Genomic DNA, 18,651 nt, shown 5'->3' with positions numbered 1-18,651 from the left:
TAGTTTGGGAAAAGTCCAACAGCTGATTAGGATGAGCTGTCATTATTCCCATAATGCATAAAACCATTTATTTTAAATGGTACCTGCAGCTCTTGTTCATATTGTTAACAAGTTTTAAATTACTTATACCACTATGCAATTGGATTTTATTGGATAGTAGACATAAATGAATACTAGAGTAGGTGGGAGTCATTTTATTCTGGGAATCTGTAGCACATGAATCACATACACTGTAGTGTGTGATCAGACCAGAGAAGTGATTCTCTTTAGCTAAGCAGGTGTTATTGACTAGAAAAAATATTTTTAAAATTATTCAGTGATTAAAGACAGTAATTAGACTTCATCTCTTTACAGAGGCACTTAATAAACATGGTTAAAATTAATTATCTTTTTAAAAAAGCCATCTAACTGGAAAATATTGGGAAACTACTGGGAATAAATTTTTCTGCAAGGAGAAGAAAGCATCTCATGCAAATATTTTTTCATAAGGTATCCAAAGAAAGGATGTTAAAGAATTGCAGAAAAAAATGGTTGAAGTGCACTTTAACTTGTAGCAAGCTCTCCAGCAATATATATTTTTAATGCTTTAAATAAGTAAAAACAGATAGTATACAATAAAATAGTTCAGTCATTCACAACTGAATGGTGACCTATAGAAAATTAGATGATGGGATCAGCACTGGCTTTACAGTTACAGCAGCTACCATTCCAGGCAAACATGCTTACAAATCAGTATGGAGATGCTGCAGCATTTAAAAAAAAAAAAAAAAAAACTGTTCAGTTTTTTCCACCCTCCTTCTAAGCCTTCTTCTGGGAAGGAGGAGATGAGCTATCATTGCCCACAGGTTGCCAAGTTTAAGTAGCAGGTGTCTTATGTACATATCACAGAAAGATGTGGCAAAAAAAAAGTAAATTTATCCTTCAGCCCTTTTGGTGTTGCTATGACACATGGAAAGTTTACCAGTCTAAGAATAAAGGAACAGGGGGAAAAGGAGTAGAAAAGGACTGCTCAAGACCATGTTAATAGCCTCACAGATTCTAGCRAGTTATTTATCAGTGTGTTACTAATAGGAAGAGATTTTGGAAACGGAGTTGTGTTGCAAGCTAGTCAAGTGAGAAATTTATTCCCCTTGGAGCCATCCTGGATTCCAGGGTTTCATTAGAAACCTGCTGAGCAGGTGCTGAGGCACACTTCCAGGCACAGTCAGCATCTGCCATAGCCAAGCTGTCCATTCCCAAGATTAATTTTACCCACATTCCTGTCTTAAGGATGCAGACACCAGGTCATAGTCAGGTCCTGCACTGGCTTCCTCCTGKGGCAGACCTCCTAAGCTTCAGAGCTTCATTGCTTGAAGACAGTGATCACTCTTGAACAAAARCAAACAGAGATCACTTTTTAATTCCTTTAATAGTCTATCCCATTCAGAAAAAGGTATACAAGAGGCTCCAGAAGTCACAAAACCACAGTTAGCTGTGTATGTCCTTTTTTCCGTAATGCATTTTGATTTTCAGTGTTAACTAAGGTGGCAGAAGATGAAGCTGGTGCAGATCCCCACAGGATGACACTGGACTATCAGTATAGCTTATCTTGTGGGGCTGGGGTGGGGAAGGAAGAGGGGAAATCAGTATAGGAAAGAGTTCAGAATGAACCAGAAGTTTTTCCCCTAAAAGACTTCTGGTTCCCTTTATCTTAAAGGCTTTTCAACTCCCAAGATGAAGAAAGCAGAGTAACTAGATCTGGCTGCAGTAGGGATTCGGAAGAAATAACAGCAAAAAGTTCAAGCTTTCTGTATGCTCATTGCACATAATTAGATTTGTTAAAGTTTTGTCAGTCTTCAATATACTGAAGATGTTTACTAGGAATTAAAAACATCTGTTGCATATGCAAGGAGGAAAGGTCTGAGATGGAAATTCCAACTCAACAGAGCAGATGAAACACCAGGACATAAAGATAGCCCACGGTTTTAATTTCAGATTGAATCTCTCAACTTGAAAGGCTTGAATTCAACTAATCTATGACCTTCCTAATGCTGCTTGATTGGAATCAAGGATTAATACCTTCTAAATGCTATTTCTTACCTAGCTCAGTTCTAATGTCAAGTAAAAGAAAAACAGACTGATCAGCTTTTATTCTTGCAAGACAGAAAACCCAGAGGGATATATTTTTATGATGGAAGTTGGATAAAGCAGCTCTAGTAGAGTGCTGATGTCTTCTCTTCATTGCCTAGTAGAAAATAGCTAGTCAGATACTCCAATAATGCAGTGATGTGCACTTAAATTGAAAAGAACAGAACATTTCAAGTACAATTAGTATTTGTGAATTATACCATATAGGAACRTTGCTTGTTCCTTGAAGTAAAGTTTCAGAATTAAGTGAGCCAAATATTTTCCTCCTGGGCTTGTTACTCTGAGTTTTATCTTTCTCAAATGAAAATCCAATTCAGCTCACTAAATTGGTACTCATGAACTTATCCAATATTTACAAAAGTACAAAGCCAGCCTTTTTATACATTCTTTATGAAGATCACTATCAAAAGCTCTACTGATCAAGCAGCACATTGTGCATTTATACCAAATAAGAACCTGGCCCTTCAAGTCCAAAACCTGAACGTAAGCTCTCCATTCCCTACAAGAAATTCTAGCTTCAAGTTTCCTACAAACTTAAAACCCAGGATGCGCTTCCAAAATACACTTCTGGAACAAAATGTGGGTTAGACATTAGTTCTGTTACCACAGATGTAAGCCTGGAGTAAATTCACTGACAGCCAGGTCTTGGAAAATGAAAAGCAGCATGCACAGTGCCTTACCAAGGAGTCAAATACTAATTCTTTTTTTCTTGGCATTATAATAAAGCCCAAACCACCAACCCTCCCCAAAGTAGCCCCAATATCCTTTTCAAAAAGGAAAACTGCATGATCAAGAGGAAGTTAAAGAATCCTGTAAGCCAAGTAGAGGGACTATAAAAGGGAGAGAAAAGCTACTTTAGATTCCATCAGCCACAAATTACTATCCAACCTTGTGATACTATTGATTTGCCTGCACTGTATCAAGTTTTAATCTCCATAAACTATAGCCTAACACAGTTCTTCCAGTAGCAAGTACCCTTATTAGATGACTGATTATTTTCAGCAGGTCTGGAAGTCTTGTTTGCCTGACCCAAAACTGATAGATGTGCAGGCCCCATAAAAATCTCTTTGAATTAATACAAAATCAGTAGGACACCCTCTTTTTGAAAGACTGTATTTAGCAGGAAGTGGTTCAGCACCAAATTTAAAACAGCTAAAAATAAAGAGTCCTCTCCACAGTAATATTAAAATGGCCAGAGGTGAGTTTTGAGGCAGAAAACTCACCAATGCAATTGTTCACTGATCACCAAATAGTAAATTTAAAAATCAACTTAACTCTTGGTTTTCAGAAAATCTAGAAGTCCCTGTTGTCATACAAGGTTTTAAAGTCATAACCTCCTGAGCATCTTCTTGCAGCTCTGAACTTTCACTTGATAAGTCCTTTTACCTTCAGGATGGAGATTGGCAGCATAATTTCCTACAACCTACTATCTTTGTTCTATCGCTTTCCACTGTGTCCCTCCCAGAGACCAAAAAACTAAGCTAAACTTCGATGCTATTTGGATTTAGTGCAGCTTCATTCTTCTTATTTTTGTGGCAAATTATTTTTTTCCCCCATATTAAAATTTCATACCCATCCTCACAGTAATTAGCTTCCTCATCAAGATGAGGAAGTATAAATACTGAACTTTTTCCTCAAGAACGGTGGCAATTAGATTGCTTGTTAAGCTTTTCCTTTTCACAAGAAGCCTCCACATATTCCCTTGAGTTAAGGAGTTGTTTTGCTGAACTCAGCCCCAACAGATTTTTGACTTTAGGATTTGAAGTTCAAACAGCAGCAATATTCAACAAAAAACATCCATAGTTCAACAGAGATAATCCCACAACATTCAGGTTGCAGGCCAGTTGCCATTTCAACTGTACATCTCATTCTTTAGGATTTTATAAGAGGAAGCCTTTGCACACCTAGTTTCAGCTTTCACACTACATAACAGATCCAGCTGCAAGTTTCCCTCGTGATCCAACCAAACGTCRAGTGTGGCTGCAGCCTTCCAGAGGAGGCATTTTTTGAAAGTCTAAAAGTTCCTGTTATTCTTGATTTTTCCATAGAGCTACATTCAAAAAAAAATTAATGCCAAACATTGAGGACAGAGGGTTTGCTTTACGATTGCTACTTCTAAGTGAAAAGAAATTAGTAATAATTAAGAGCGTTTTCCRTTTAATTTTTAGTTGAAATTCAGTTTAAAAATTACATTCCTGTAAACCTTACAGAAGTGGATGGTGGTAGGATAAAACACAAAATAGTCAATCTCTCCAAAACTCCTAGCAGATACATATCACTCACACCACTGAGTTGTAGCAGGTATTTGGTACAGGTCTAGAGGGGAAATCAAGTCCGTTGTGAGAGCTGCAGAGAGACCTGCCACTTCACCTCCATCCTGATCTYTCTCAATCAGAGATAGACATCAGTACTCCTGCCAGCATTGCCCCTGTGAAAGCTCACTCACACCATCAGGAAATAAAAAGTCAAGAAATAATTGAATTAAGCTTAGAAAATAAAAGTTTTTCTCCTCAGTAGCACTCTGATGCACTTGTTCCCATCCTTGCTGTGYGGACAAAACACCTTGATCTAATCTGCTAATGTAAGTGGAAGGCTCTACGATCTGCATTTTCACAGTTATTAGCTAATAGTCACACATGCTGATGTTTCCTGTTGAAGGCAACTACGCAGCTTACTCTCCYGGCTCTTCGGAGCCTATTGGCTGCTGCATTTGATCTCCCAGGAGAAGTGGTTGCATTTGATCATTAAATGAGTGTAATGTTGCAAAACACAATCCAGAGGACTAACACTTAAATACAGAAAACATTACTAAACAGAATAATAAAAGTTAATTAATTAGCTGCCATATAGTGCTTTGATAGATGCTTTGAATAGATCTGAGTCAATTTARCATCCAAATATCTTTGTGAGGTAGRTATTAGAATTATCCATCAYTAAACTTATGCTTCAAATGAAGAAGCCTGGACACAGAGGTTAAATTACTTCCCAAGGTCATATTTAAAGTTGGCAATACAACTTGTGCCTTTCTTGCCTTTCAGCCATGAGATAAAGTTTTTTAAAAATATTGAAAGGATTTACAAGATAAAGGTCATGATCTGGAAAGCCCCACCACTCCTCCAACTTAGGTTTCAGAAAACAGATTGAGAAGTGGCAGCCAGAATGTGACTTGAAGAAAGGRAGTTAGCCACCCAAGCTTGTGATGGTGCCATGGACCATCAGGTTTAAAAAGATTTTTCTTTTTTTCCTTTTTTTTTCTTTTTAAGTGTCTGTATTAGGTTGAGTCATTCATTTTGGATGATTCATGAATACACTGATTCTCAAGTCTTGACATGTTCGGCCTCACAGGCTCTGGAGGGAGCCTGAGTAACCAGGCTTTAACGTAGGAGCCACAGAAAACACCTCCAGTTTCAYGGGACAACACTTGACTCTGCATTTCCTAAACACCCTATAGAGAAACCTGGACATCAGGAACATCTAGGGAATTGGGAATTCATCTTTGGGTTTATTCTCAAATGAGATATATCATAGCAAATGAAGTGAAAAGCAAGAGATAAGTGTTATGAAAAGATGCGGGGAGCAGAAGACACAGAAATAGTCAAAGCAGCTCATGAGGAAAGATTTTTGTGAGCGTTCTGCAACATATGCTTTGAAACTTAACCTCCGTAAGTCTCATTGCTACAACTTACATCTTTGTAAATGTATAGCTCAGAAAATTACGCCTCATGTTCCTCAAATAAGAAATACATTTTTCCCCAAAACAGTGAAGTATAGCTCTTAAACAGGTTGTTTTTTCTGATCTTTTGATCTTTATAGACTTCCTGTTGAGCTTGGTGGGTCACTCAAATCCAGATTCTGATTCTAGAATTAATGATTATTATAGCATTTTCACAATATTGGATTTGTATTGCCAAATTCCTCATGCATAAGCAAGTGCAACTCCAAATACTTCAGTGAAACTGTGTTTGCATATATTAGCAAGAAATTCTGGCCCTCTGCCTGGGAAAGGATCCTTTGTTCTACAGTCACTTGATTATGTCTCATCTTTAAACCACATTTTACTATTTGCAAAATGCTTGACCCACAAAACCACAGAAGCCCATCTGCTAAGATATTGTGCATCTTTAAGTGAAAGCGATGAGACTATTTTAAGTGGAAAAGCTAGTCTACATGGGCAGTAACTCAATTCCAAACATTTTTCTCAAGTGATCCAAATGACCAAAACCCAGGTTGCAAAATCCCACTTGCACTAGAAATTGGGTTCTTCAAGAGACTTCATTACCCAGAACAAATAACAACACTCAGAAGCCAAAGACCAAGACCTAACTAAAAGGGCCCATTTTTGGAACAGAATAAACATAAACCCACAGTCTAGTATCAGCTGTCAGAGAGATCTAAGAATGAGTTAAGGTTCTGCTTTCAATAGTCTGAAACAGCCTAAACAGAGAAAAGCRTGTTAGTATTTGGACCAAGGCATCTACTGTTATTATCACCATTATTTTACTGGCAGGGTGCTGAGAAGGATACCTAAAAATGATCCCATAAAAGTACAGAAATCAGTAACCAAATCCAATAGTAATGTTAAATTTATAATCCCAYACTTAGATAATTAAAATCAGTATCTTGGTTTCTTCCAGTCAAGGCTTTTAGTTTTAACTATTTAAGAAAAAAAATGGTCTTTAACAGATTTTTCTTCCTTTTCTGTCACTAACTCTTATTACCTCAAAAGATAAGATCTACCTAGTTATTTTTAACTTTTTAATAATACTATTAGACTTGTAATTGCAACATTTTGTTGCAAATCTGTGGGACAGGGGACTGCTATAGTACTAACTGCATATGTTCATCACATTATAAATAAGGTTGCAGTTCTGATTGCTATTACAATATGGTTGCAAAAGCCACTTATAAAAAAAATTATGATGGCCATCTCCTTTTTCAGTGCCATACCTCCAGCACCTGGACAGCGTTAACAAACCTCTCTGCAGTACTAATGGGTCAAGACTGCAAGCTGCCAACACTCCTCTGCTCTTCTTGTAGAGAAGAGTAGTAAACCTTACGGTATTCAGCAATGCAGAGAATCTAGCTGGAGGAGTTCTTAAATCTGAGGAACTATGCTTAGATGCCTGCAAGTACAGTACTGCAGCACTTGGTGAACACCAGACAGCAAGTGAGATCCCCGAGCCCAGGTGAGGTGTTTCGATTCCCTCTATTGCCCGTGGGAAGAGTGACACCTTCCCAAACAGCACCCTAATCCCATCAAAAATCCCTCCCACACACATTCATCAGAAAAATGCTAACTTTTGTCAATAGCCCTTACCGAATCCTTACTGCTCTCTAGAGCTTATGTACCAGAGACTTAAAATGCTTTCCTCCTCCCCCTGCCTGGAGAATAGAAGCCTTCCAAACCATAGTTCAATACTTCTCAAATTAGCAATTTCCTAGCAGCATTTGTTGTTGTTAAAGTATACACAGCACGGTTGGTGAGACAGGAGGTTACAAAAGAGCTTCATACCCTTCAAAATAATGCCAGTACAGAGCAGTTAATATCATAGTAATATCAAACAAACRTTATTGAACCGTATTTGTGTCTTTGAGAAATACAAGTATTTTCCGCAGTTCTTACTCTGTCATGGAGGGCAAACTGGGATGAACAAACATTGTCATTTGGTTAAAGCACTCTTCAGTGAGCAGCCAGGTTTCAACCATTATGTTTTACTCTCCTCAGAGACAAATAAACGCTTCTGTACCATCCTTGAAGCTAACTAGTTTGTTGCCTTCACACTGCAAGCCTCTTCAGAAAGAAAAGATMCTGAAAACATATTTAACACATGCCCTTCAAGAGTAGTCATGGTCTTTGGCTATGCCTTCTCTATACATCCTTTTCCCTACTTTAGTTTGGCATGATTAGCCATTTCAGCTCATCCATCATTCTCTTTGCCTCTCCTAGAGGAGCAATACTGAAGCCCAGTTCTGCCACTAGGACCCCTTACCTCAACTAGCTTGTTGGCGTGCTCGCGRAAGACCTGAGCGTACTCCTTCACTTCTTTCTCGTTGCCRCTTTTTGCGGCCTCGATGAGAACCAGCAAGGGGACGTTGGTCTCCAGGAAGGAATCCGATATGTGATCCATCACCGCCTTCCGCAGCTGCAAGACAACAAAGTGGAGCAGTAAATAAAAGCGTTATCAGTATACCTTATTTATCAGCTACTTAAACGGAAGCATTGATGTGTCACATCTCCAGCACTGGAYAGGAGTTTGAACTCCTCCTCCAGCTCTATATTTGTAGCAAGTATAAAAATATCATAATAAAATCTTAAGGGCCTTGTTCTGCAAAGCACTCAAGACTCATGCMGACTCACACATTTAATCCTACTGTTTTGAATGGATCCATCTAGAACAAYGATGGTTACCCACATAAAGCCTGGAAAACTGGTGAGAATTGAAAGTGGCACGGTCCTTTAAAAAACGGTTCAGTGCACTTAAAAGCCAAGTATGGATCCAGGAGTTTAACATCAAGCAATCATTAAAAATGCTAGCCTGAATGCTTCAGAGCCTTCTGTAACTGCTGCACTGAATCATGTCCTACGCAATGACATGCATCTCCTTTACCTTGCGCTTCATATTCTCATTCAAATCGCTCCAGTAAGTATAAAAGTATAAACATAAAACCTAATTTTTTTTTAAGGCAAGATTAGCAGATACACCTACCATTTATTCCATAGGGGGGAAAAAAAAGAAAAAAATCCTACAACTTTCTGAAGATTAAATATCTGTTATTTCACAAAAACATCTGTTTGAAACAAGATTAGTGCAAGAATGATGCCACCAACATCTTCTCTACCTTGTTAATAACCACTAATTACCATCAAACTTTGCAAAGATTTGAAGCACGGCCAGAAGGATGACTGAAATCATAAAAGAATTCTTCCTAGAAACTTAATGGTGCTACGGAAGTATGGATCAGAAACATTTTAGCATATTCACTTCGGCTTGGGGGTTTAATTGTTGTTAGRAATGAAAAACTGGACATTGAAACAYCCATCCAAATTGAAGACTGCCATATTGGTAAATGCTGTACATCCACGATTGAAGATCCAGCTGGATTTCAGCAGCAGGGGAGGCTGGTGATATTTCTTTTAGGAAAAAGCTAAGTTCAAATATTTCCATTTAATCCCTTAGTGGTGCAGTAAAAGCAAACAGCAAAGTAGAATAAACCATGTGTGTGTGTGCGTATATACACACATATGCACGCATATAAGCATTCCCTTTAAGTTATAAAGTGGCTAATATTAAGAACAGTAATTCTTAATCCCCCTTGCAAATTAATTCTACTCCTATTTTACTTGGAAAATACTTTTCAYTTTCTAAATGATTGGAGGCACTTCAGAATAGCTATCACAGTAATGCATACAAAATAATAAAAGAAAGGAATACATTAAAGAGACCTGCCAACAGCTAGGAAACTGGTGCATTGTAGCTACTACTATCACACCGTCACTTTGTATCCCTTTTTTCTCCCAATAGCTTCATTTCCACTTATTGCCTCTTTTTCTTCCAATCTCTTCGTTTCCATTTATYGCCTCTTGTTTCATTTTGATATCAAAGACCTTTCATACTGTTCTTTGGAGCAGGATGTCGTTTTACTAGATGCTGTGCAAACAGAACCATGAATAGGTTTCGTGCCACATCAATAGAGATACAGGTATTAATGTTACCACTGATATATCAAAGTGCTGTAAAAAAAAAATATATATATATATATATATATTATTAAGTTTCAGAGAATGCCACACTGCGTTGCCAAGTGAAACCCAAGCTGCACTATGTGGCCAACACACAGCAATGGGAAATTTATAGAGTCCCAAGCGAGGAGTTTGTAGAAATTTTGCTCCTACATTAAATGTCTCACTTCAGTACCTAAGTTTAGGGTTTTCCAAGTTCRAGGTACCTAAATAGGCCCAAGCATAGAGTTTCCAAAGAGACTCACAGGTTTTAAAGAGTCTCATGGGATCCATCCTGGGCAAACTCTTAAAAACATACTTGCTCATGGGAATACTGGTATCAGTAAAACCTCCCGTCCACTCTCTGAAAGAGTATTTTAAATATTAAATGAACACCAAGCTTTTCTGCTGATTGTCATCTCATACGGGGGGGAGCTGCTTCATAAAGGCTTGTGTTTATTGACTAAATAATTCACCTTTTAATCAAGGTTAAAGTGGCTKTATAGTTCTGATTATAACAATGTCCCATAAAACTGAGAACTCCCTGGGGGTTTAACTTCACAGCTTATTTTCATCAGTATTAAGTGTCTTCAACCTAAAGCCATGCATTATAGGGCACAGTAATACAATCTACAAAAAAGGACRATAAGAGCAACAGCTAAGCAGCAATTTGGCTTTTATCAAATTGGAAAATGGGTATAGTTAAYAGGTTTTTGTATATGCAGGAGAGCACAGATTTTGCTCTCCATCACCACAGCTTGACAAAAATCATTTGTTAGCGGTGGCAGGAGCAGGGACAGAAGACATCYATCCAATAGCACAACGGGATGCACGACAAGGTAACATTAATTGTGCAAGGCGAGACGTTTAAAAGTATTAGCTCAGCATTACCAGTCTATTTGATCCAATTAGGACTATTCATCAATTTAATCATCATTACATATTACATATATTCCTCTGCAAAGTCCAGCCAGAGTAATGGCTTGTACATCCAGAGATTTTATTGTATTATATAGCTGACTTGAGTTCAGTAGGGAATGCAAGAAACATGCAACTTGAATTCAAATGGTCATATAAAATGCAACAAAAAGTCATTTTTATTTTAAAAATAGACCCAATCTTGCAATCATGAAGACATTATTAATGTCCATAAAACTATTTTTTGTCCTGTATTCTGACATAAATATTATGACATTATGGCTATTCTTCAGCAAGTAATGCCTTATTTTTTTCCACCTCTGAATTTTTAAGATTACAGGTGTGTAACGTGTGGRGTTTCTCTCCTGCCTGAAGGTCTGTTTGCCAGAGAAGGCACTTAACTTCACCGATTAACAAAAACCTTTACTTTTCTTCATGATTAAAAATTAAACCACAGCTAAACGAATGAGCTCACCAGACTAGCACAAAGGTATGAAAGGAAAACATCAAGACCTGTAAATAAATATCTACCTTTTTAAAGAGGAACAGCATATCACAAAGCAGATTTTATGCCTTTCCAGCACAGCCCATTTAGTCGGTTTATGGTGCACAGAGTCGGCTGCTGGTTTTGATAGCGTTGTGCTCCCCTGTTCTAAGCACTGTCTAGCTCTGCTTCATCACCATCAACGCACAGCAATAATTGAGCTCCAAGAGGTTAAACTGCCCACTGAAATGAGGTTTTTCCAYGGGTAGATACCAATTTTTGAGCGAGAACATCTCAGTGCTGCTTACAGTCATGTAGAGAATTAAATGTCTCATCCTGACACTGGAAGGTAACATGACAGCAGGGAGATTGATGGCTCCAGCAGATCGTTAAGCTTTGTCACGAAGAAAGCGGTATAAAGCTGTCCGTAACAAGAGTGTCCACCAAGGAGCACCAGCCCCCATTTAACATGCACCCAGGAGCACCAGCCTCACCAGCAACCATTTAACACGCACCACAACCCAAACCCACTTTCAAACCCATAATTTGCTGCTGGAAAGTATTCCCAATAAGTTCCTAATTTCATTGGCAGAGATTAAACTAAAAAGCTTCTTCCCTGCAGCTCAAAGWAGTCTTGCTCAAATACATTGTGAAACGGAGGCCTGGAGAATAAGATGGTGACCATTAGAAGCTACTGCCCTGTTACCTAAAAAGAAAATAATCAGYTGATTCTGCATCCTATCATCTATGAATACATGGTAAGTAGCTGCACTCTTAAAAGAAAAGGAGTTATTTTGAGGCTGTGTATGCTAATGCATTAGTTTTGCCTTAATGATAGGTTAAGCACAGAGGAGCTGAGCAATTAGAGCATATACCGTACTCAGACCTAAACTACAGGTCTCCAAAACACACTMTGTACATTTTAAAATTTGAGCCTAAAAGACAAACCCGAGGAAGAAATTTTGTAGCAACTAATTATTCACTTTTTTTCTCCATATATTTTTCCTGCATTTGATCTTTCTCTCAAGCAAAAACTTCCCTAATCAGGAAAAGGCCAGGGCTGAATTTACTAAAGAAAAGCAACCAGAACTTTGAAAGAAAAGAGGAAGAATAAAAAGTTACTCCTAGCAGTAGGTCACTACAAAGAAATCCTCAAAATGGTATGTGGCCAGAACCACAGAACTTTGTTACCAAGTGCTTATATACTTAATTCTCATTGATTTCACTTTTTTTTTTTTTTTGCACAGTAGAGCACTTCAGAGGTTTGTCAATTTTAGTGACTTAGAAGTTTATATTGCCTTTTCAGAAAGCCATTTTGGCATGAGAGAGTCTAAGACTCACTAACCACATCACTAGTTATATAAAAGCACTGAAATTTTATATTTATCRGCATGGGGGAAATAACCCACCAGAGACAAGTATTATCAGAGCAAAAACRCTGCTTTACCTTATGCCTATCTAAAACAATAATATCCTAAAATTGATGAGGAAGAATAAGAAAACCATGGATTAAACATCCTATTATACCGATAGCCACAACACATTAAATATCATTACAACACCACCTGAGACAAAACATTAAGGCAGGCAGACTTGCCTAGAGTTTGATGCTTTTTTACAAAGCAGTAAATCAAAGAGTTACAGGAATTACGGAGTAAATCGTTTTGGGGAAGTTAACTCGCTATTTGGYCACAAACAGGATGGTCACAGTAGATGAAAGCCCTTCACGAAGTTAGTCTCACCGCCCACTCGCAGGCATGCATAGGGATTTCACTTAAACACAGCTGCACCCCATAACCTATAAAGGGCTGACAGAGCAGCAGGGCATCACACACGCCTCCCCACCCACCCGCGAGCCCGCTGCCCTGCTAACCCTCACCAGTGGCCGTAAGACGCAGGGGTTTAGCCCTGGTGAAAGTGGACGGCAGCCAGCTTTTGTAGACCAGTTCTAGGAGAACGGCTGAAACAAGGGTAAAAAAACTGATTGCGTTCAGCAGAAATGGAATTATCGTTGTCATCCTTCCCAAAAGTTGCTCAAAGCCGAGAACCAATCCTGCCCCATAGCCCTGTCTACAGAGATCACTAATTTGAGACCATCAGTTACCATCTGTATCTTTTTTTTTTWAAAAAAAAAAGTTAAGCTGTAGTCTTATCGCACTGTTTTTTTCTGTGGTAATAACATCTACAAAGCAGAACTGGGGGGGGGGGGAACTTATTGTATTTCTGATTGCATAACAACAAGTAACATTAAAGGCATCTTAAAGTACTTAAGAAATAGTATTACTGAACAAAATGAATGTCAATTAAGAAACAAATGCAATATTAAAATCCCATTTGGAAACTAAATTCTATCTACTCCTTGTCATTGCTCATAAATCCATTAGGAGGACAGAATTATAGGAGTCTGTGGAAAGGCACTATATTTTACTCTACATTTATACTCGTCCCTAACTCCTGCTACTGCATTATTGATAACCAACACCAAAATTTGAAACTGTCTTTATAAACCCAAGCTTCTGTAAATGACTTTAGCTCAGCTGTCAACAGGTCACTCGCAGGCTCACGCTAGGGAACGATGAAAACTTTATATAAAAACTACACCACATCAAGCAAAACTTCTCAGAAGGGGGTTTTCTTTTTGAACAGCAACATTATATGCTACCGCAGAGCTTCTTCCCTCACATTTATAGCATCCCTCGTTAAARCGAGTTTTTAAGAGCTCCGTATGTGTTTCTCTGCAGTGATTACAGACGCTAGGTGCCTTCTAGACTTCCTTCAGCACATGCAAGGATCTGGTGCAGCATATCTGAGTCACAGGACTCACTGCTTGAGGAATCACAGCCAAACTATGAGCAGCAAGACCTCTGCCACCGAATTTTGGGTCATGATTTTTGATGGACTTATATTGCAAGCACAGAGAGTTGGGCTTTCGAAGGGGCTGATGGAGAATTAACAGACTGATGCCAACGCAGAGCTGTCAGGTCCTTACGTTCAAAAGCCGAGACAGCTACAGCCTGACGCTCTTCGGCTTTTGCCAGCCAAACGCATCAGGAGCACCACGCCACAGATCAAGATTTTCTCCATTTCACAAAAGCGTTACGCTGTCGCCTTTCACAAAGCTACCTGATGTGGGTATCATTTCTTGAAATACGGCACCATATGTGCATCAGTAAACATTATGTGTAGAGTAAATTAAACCGAGCCTTATAATTAGGCAGTAAGGAAATTACTGCAGACCTGCAAGAGTAAATCAGCAGTATTAAAGCACTCTCCATTTCCTCTGAAGCACTTCAGAGCACCATAAAAACCTCAATGTCACAGCRATAAAGATCTAGAAGAAATACATTTTGAGGGAGACAAAGAAGCATTCACTCCAGTAAATTCAAGTCAAAAATCACCCATTTAAKTGCCATTTAAGAAACAGTCCATTGCCCCTAATATTGAGATCAGATCTTTAGATGTTTCTCTAAAGCACCTTTGCTAAAAGAAACATCCCAATGAGTCTGTTTAGTGGTAACAGCCAAAACATGGGTGCAGGATTGAAGGCCATGCCAAAGGGGTGCAGGTCTTCCACTCCAGGCAGGGAAATGACACACTCACCTATACTTGATTTTGGGATCGACTATAAATTCAGCTGCAGCAGGAAGAGCAGAGAGCTTTATCAAACAGAGCTTTACTATTGCTGCTTTACAACACAGCCTCATGCAAGATTTCTGCCTAACACCTTCATACGAGCTGATGGGGGTGGGGGGAAGCTAGTAAAGAAAAGACCAACATATAGGCAGCACAGCCCATCACCATTAAACACATACTAGAAACAACCACAGAACAAACCCATATTAGCACTAATAACCTGCTTTAACTGAGACAGCTTGTAGATCTCTCTACACAAAAAGCACTTAAGTCATTGCAGGTGAACATATAACCTCTTAATCAAGCAGGAAAAGGTGATGAGTTTCTAATAAGCAACAGTTGATGCTGCAGGTGGCCTCAGGTTAGACATTCAGATTGAGTTACTGTTGGCTCACTTAAAAAAGSACACTAATGTATTGGCAAGAAGCATTCCCACATCGCAGAATGAGGCAGTATTGCCAGTCCACAGCACATTCCCTCRGGAATAACCAACACCTTATCTTTGATAATATAACAGAATCTTAGCAAGAGGGTCCTGCGGGTCATCTATTTAAATGTGACATTTACTTCAATTGTAGCTTTACAAAATAAAATTTTAGTAAACCTTTGCATAAGACTAGATTTTAAATTTGCAATTCTTTTTGATATTCTGCTGCTACTTAATGCTTACCTGAAATTTTGCATCTTAAAAATGTTGGATAAGCTCTAAAAATTTCTCCCAATGCTACATGAGCTGGGTAAGGTCTACAACCCTCCCACTATAAAGTTTTAGCTCTCCTTGAAATACACAGGTCACAAATTAATAAAGCCACCACTAGATTTACACCCTTGACTTGCATCAAAGAGGCATCAAAACCTGCTTTTGAGGTAATGAGACTTACCTCCCCAGCCCTCCTGGGCATGAAGCCGTTGCTGCTGGGTTGCCTTACCCCACAGACTGAACTCAAAAGCAATAGTCACATAACCCATGAGTAGATGCTCATCTTGGGGTACCTACATTAGGAAGCAGTTTTCTCACAGCCCCCCTATAYGTGAAGGAAGACGAGGGCTTCCAAAGCACATTACTACTGCTCCAGACCTCCCTCCAGAGGGGCCTCGCTCTGCTCACTAGCTAAGAGAGCAGAGGAAAAGCAGCTGTGTTATATAATCAGCCAATTTCTGCACTTGACATCAGCTGGTGTGAATTCTCCCTTTACCATAATTTCTAGTTTTAAAGAGCTTTTATTTATTTGGGTGCTCTGTTCAGCTTCTCAAATCAGCTGAAAAGATTTGGTTATCCAGTAACTATTAAGTTTGATTTGAGCTGGGTCCACTGTGTTCCTCCTAGTTTTGTTTTTCTTCCAGCGCACTCACACTTCCCCTGGGCTTTATCTTAATGTATAGATGGTTTGTATCTCTTAAAGCTCATATGACACAGAATATCTAAACTGGGGCAGCTTCCTCTTTTGGAGTGAGTCTTGCATTTCCTGCAGTATGTTCACATACTGCAAAAGCAGAAACCTATGCCTGTACCTGGAGCGCAAGATTTAAGTCCACAGACTGAAAGCATTATATAAGTGTCTATTCATAATATCTTTTGCATTGTATGGATTAGAGGCCATAAAATCTGCTCTAGTGGAACATAGTTTTTCAGTTTTAGGTGTCCCTTTAGTCTAAATGCATGGCTCAATATTCATATTTTTTACTCTGACAGGGTCTCTGGAGCCTTCGTGAATTTTCAGCAGATTTCAAAGTGCTAAATAATGTTTTGTTTTGTTTTTTACCTCAAATAGATTCATAAACAGTAGCAATACAACTTGCTCTAAGCAGAACTGACTGACATAAAGAGCAAAAGGAGATATGTTGCCTCTCAAGAGCTAGAAAAAGAGATAGGACAGATAGGAATAAGAACATTAAAAAGACTTATCTAATTCAAACTGTTGTTACACATATAGAAGACATGGGAGAAGACAGGGGAAAGGCAGAGCAAGAGATGGTCACAAAGATCTTAACCATAAAGAGTTTTGTGTCTAGACTGGTTTTCTGAGGAAATGAAGCTCATTACATTTGTACTGTCTGTTCTCTCTGGTACATTTTAATCTAGTGGCCGATTTCAAGCAAATCTGACAGCCAGGAATGGTCTTGAGAACACGAAATAGATACAGTTTTGATGGTAGGAGAAAGGTGACCCAAATCAGCGTCCTGTGGAGGGGAACTGCAAATTCAGTAGCTGCCTGGCTAGAGCACCAGCACTTGCCCAAGCTGGCCAACGACCACGCGGGCATCAGCTGCCCGTCAGCGGAGCAGTGTGCTGAAGCCAGGCTCGTAACTTCTCCATACCACCTACCAGGCAGCCAGGCAGCCACAGCGCTGGAGGCAGCAGCGAAAAGGAGAAGAATGGATACGAGCAAAACGAGAAGAAACACGGCAATCACAGACCTTGTGGGAGGACCTGACACTACTGTCCGCTCCTAATACCGATGGTTCAAATTTACAGAAAATAGGACTTCATCAATTCAGTTGCTCACAATTTATTTTTGAGTCCTGTGTCTACACAACACGTACTCCTCAGAGACTTATAGGATTTTGCCTGGAGAAGATACTCTGAGCAGAAGACACTTTTGCTTAAAGAAAAACAGTGGTGTGAAGAATCCATATAATCAAGAGAAGAATTTTAGGTATTTCACATCTAGAAATGATTATTTTTATCTTTACTGAAAATCACCATCCTAACCACCAACAGGCTGTAGCTACCAACAGGATGTTGATGCTATTTTGTTTTTTTGTGGTTCCCAAAAGGGATTGGACTGGACCCAGTAACTCATTTCCTAAGATCACTTAACAACAATCAGATGGCAGACAATACATTTTGACACTGTACATATAGATTTAGATAACGATGGCCTTAATTTAATTTCTAGTAGACAGCCCCTCCTTCATTAAGAAATAAAAGCCCAGTGCATCAGTCCGAAGACTCAAAGCACCAAACGTATTCCCTAAAATGGAACAGGTAATACAGTTGTTTCTGGATTATCACTTCACAGTTCCCATTCATATATTTTATTATAAAATCTTATTGTCTAAAACTGCAAGAGGGATCAAAAATTCCATTTTAATAAGACTTTTAAAAATTTTGCTTTGTTCTACTTTGGAATGAAACTTGGAAGCTTCAAAATGCTGTATGATCAAAACACCTTAAAATGATTGATAACTTTCTTGATAATTCTGAAAATCTGCTTTCCACTTTAATTTTTAGTATTTATTTATACGTATATAGTCATATTTGCACTGTAAAGCTAGAATAATACCATTCAAAACAGAAAATTGAAACTAATGAAAAAATTCAAAATACGTCTTCAACATGGTCAGACATCTGTTTTATTTTCAGAACTAAATTTCTCGCTAAATAAACATGATCTTATGAGGTTTTTCAATTTTAAAGAAAGCGAACATTTTCTATCGAGTATTTATTCCATGAAGCATTTTTAACTAGCTTTGGCAAAGTCATAATCCTACATCTGCAAGAGGTCGATGTCTTCTCCTCAACAGCTGCATGTGAGTGATGTTTCCAGCACAAGCTGGGAATTGCTGGTAAAAGTTCTTCCCATTTCTCTAGAATTCCTCCCATTTAGAGGCATATGAAATACTAACCTGGCTTGAGTTAAAGAAGAAATAATAATAATAAAAAAAGGAATTATTTGATTTCAATCTACTGGAGAGTACACCGTCTGTTAAAATTAATAGCAATAGCTGCTCTTTAGGAGAAAACCAGCGGTTTTCATTATTTCAC

At 38.6% G+C, this 18,651-nt stretch overlaps 1 protein-coding gene across 4 annotated transcripts in view; it reads right to left on the bottom strand.

Moving 5' to 3' along the window:
* CTNNA2 (catenin alpha 2) overlaps positions 1-18,651 on the bottom strand; it is a 433,433-nt gene that overhangs the window by 89,359 nt on the left and 325,423 nt on the right. For all 4 annotated transcript variants that reach the window (XM_085314675.1, XM_085314674.1, XM_085314673.1 and 1 more), the window contains exon 9: positions 8,118-8,270. In XM_085314675.1, coding sequence (XP_085170801.1) covers positions 8,118-8,270 — 153 coding nt within the window. The remainder of the gene's footprint in view (positions 1-8,117; positions 8,271-18,651) is intronic.

The sequence above is a fragment of the Rhea americana genome, unplaced genomic scaffold (genome assembly GCF_003343005.1).
Source record: "Rhea americana isolate MKP2758 unplaced genomic scaffold, rheAme1 scaffold_41, whole genome shotgun sequence".
In the NCBI taxonomy this organism is placed as follows: domain Eukaryota; kingdom Metazoa; phylum Chordata; class Aves; order Rheiformes; family Rheidae; genus Rhea; species Rhea americana.
This window is presented reverse-complemented; position numbering and strand designations above follow the sequence as displayed.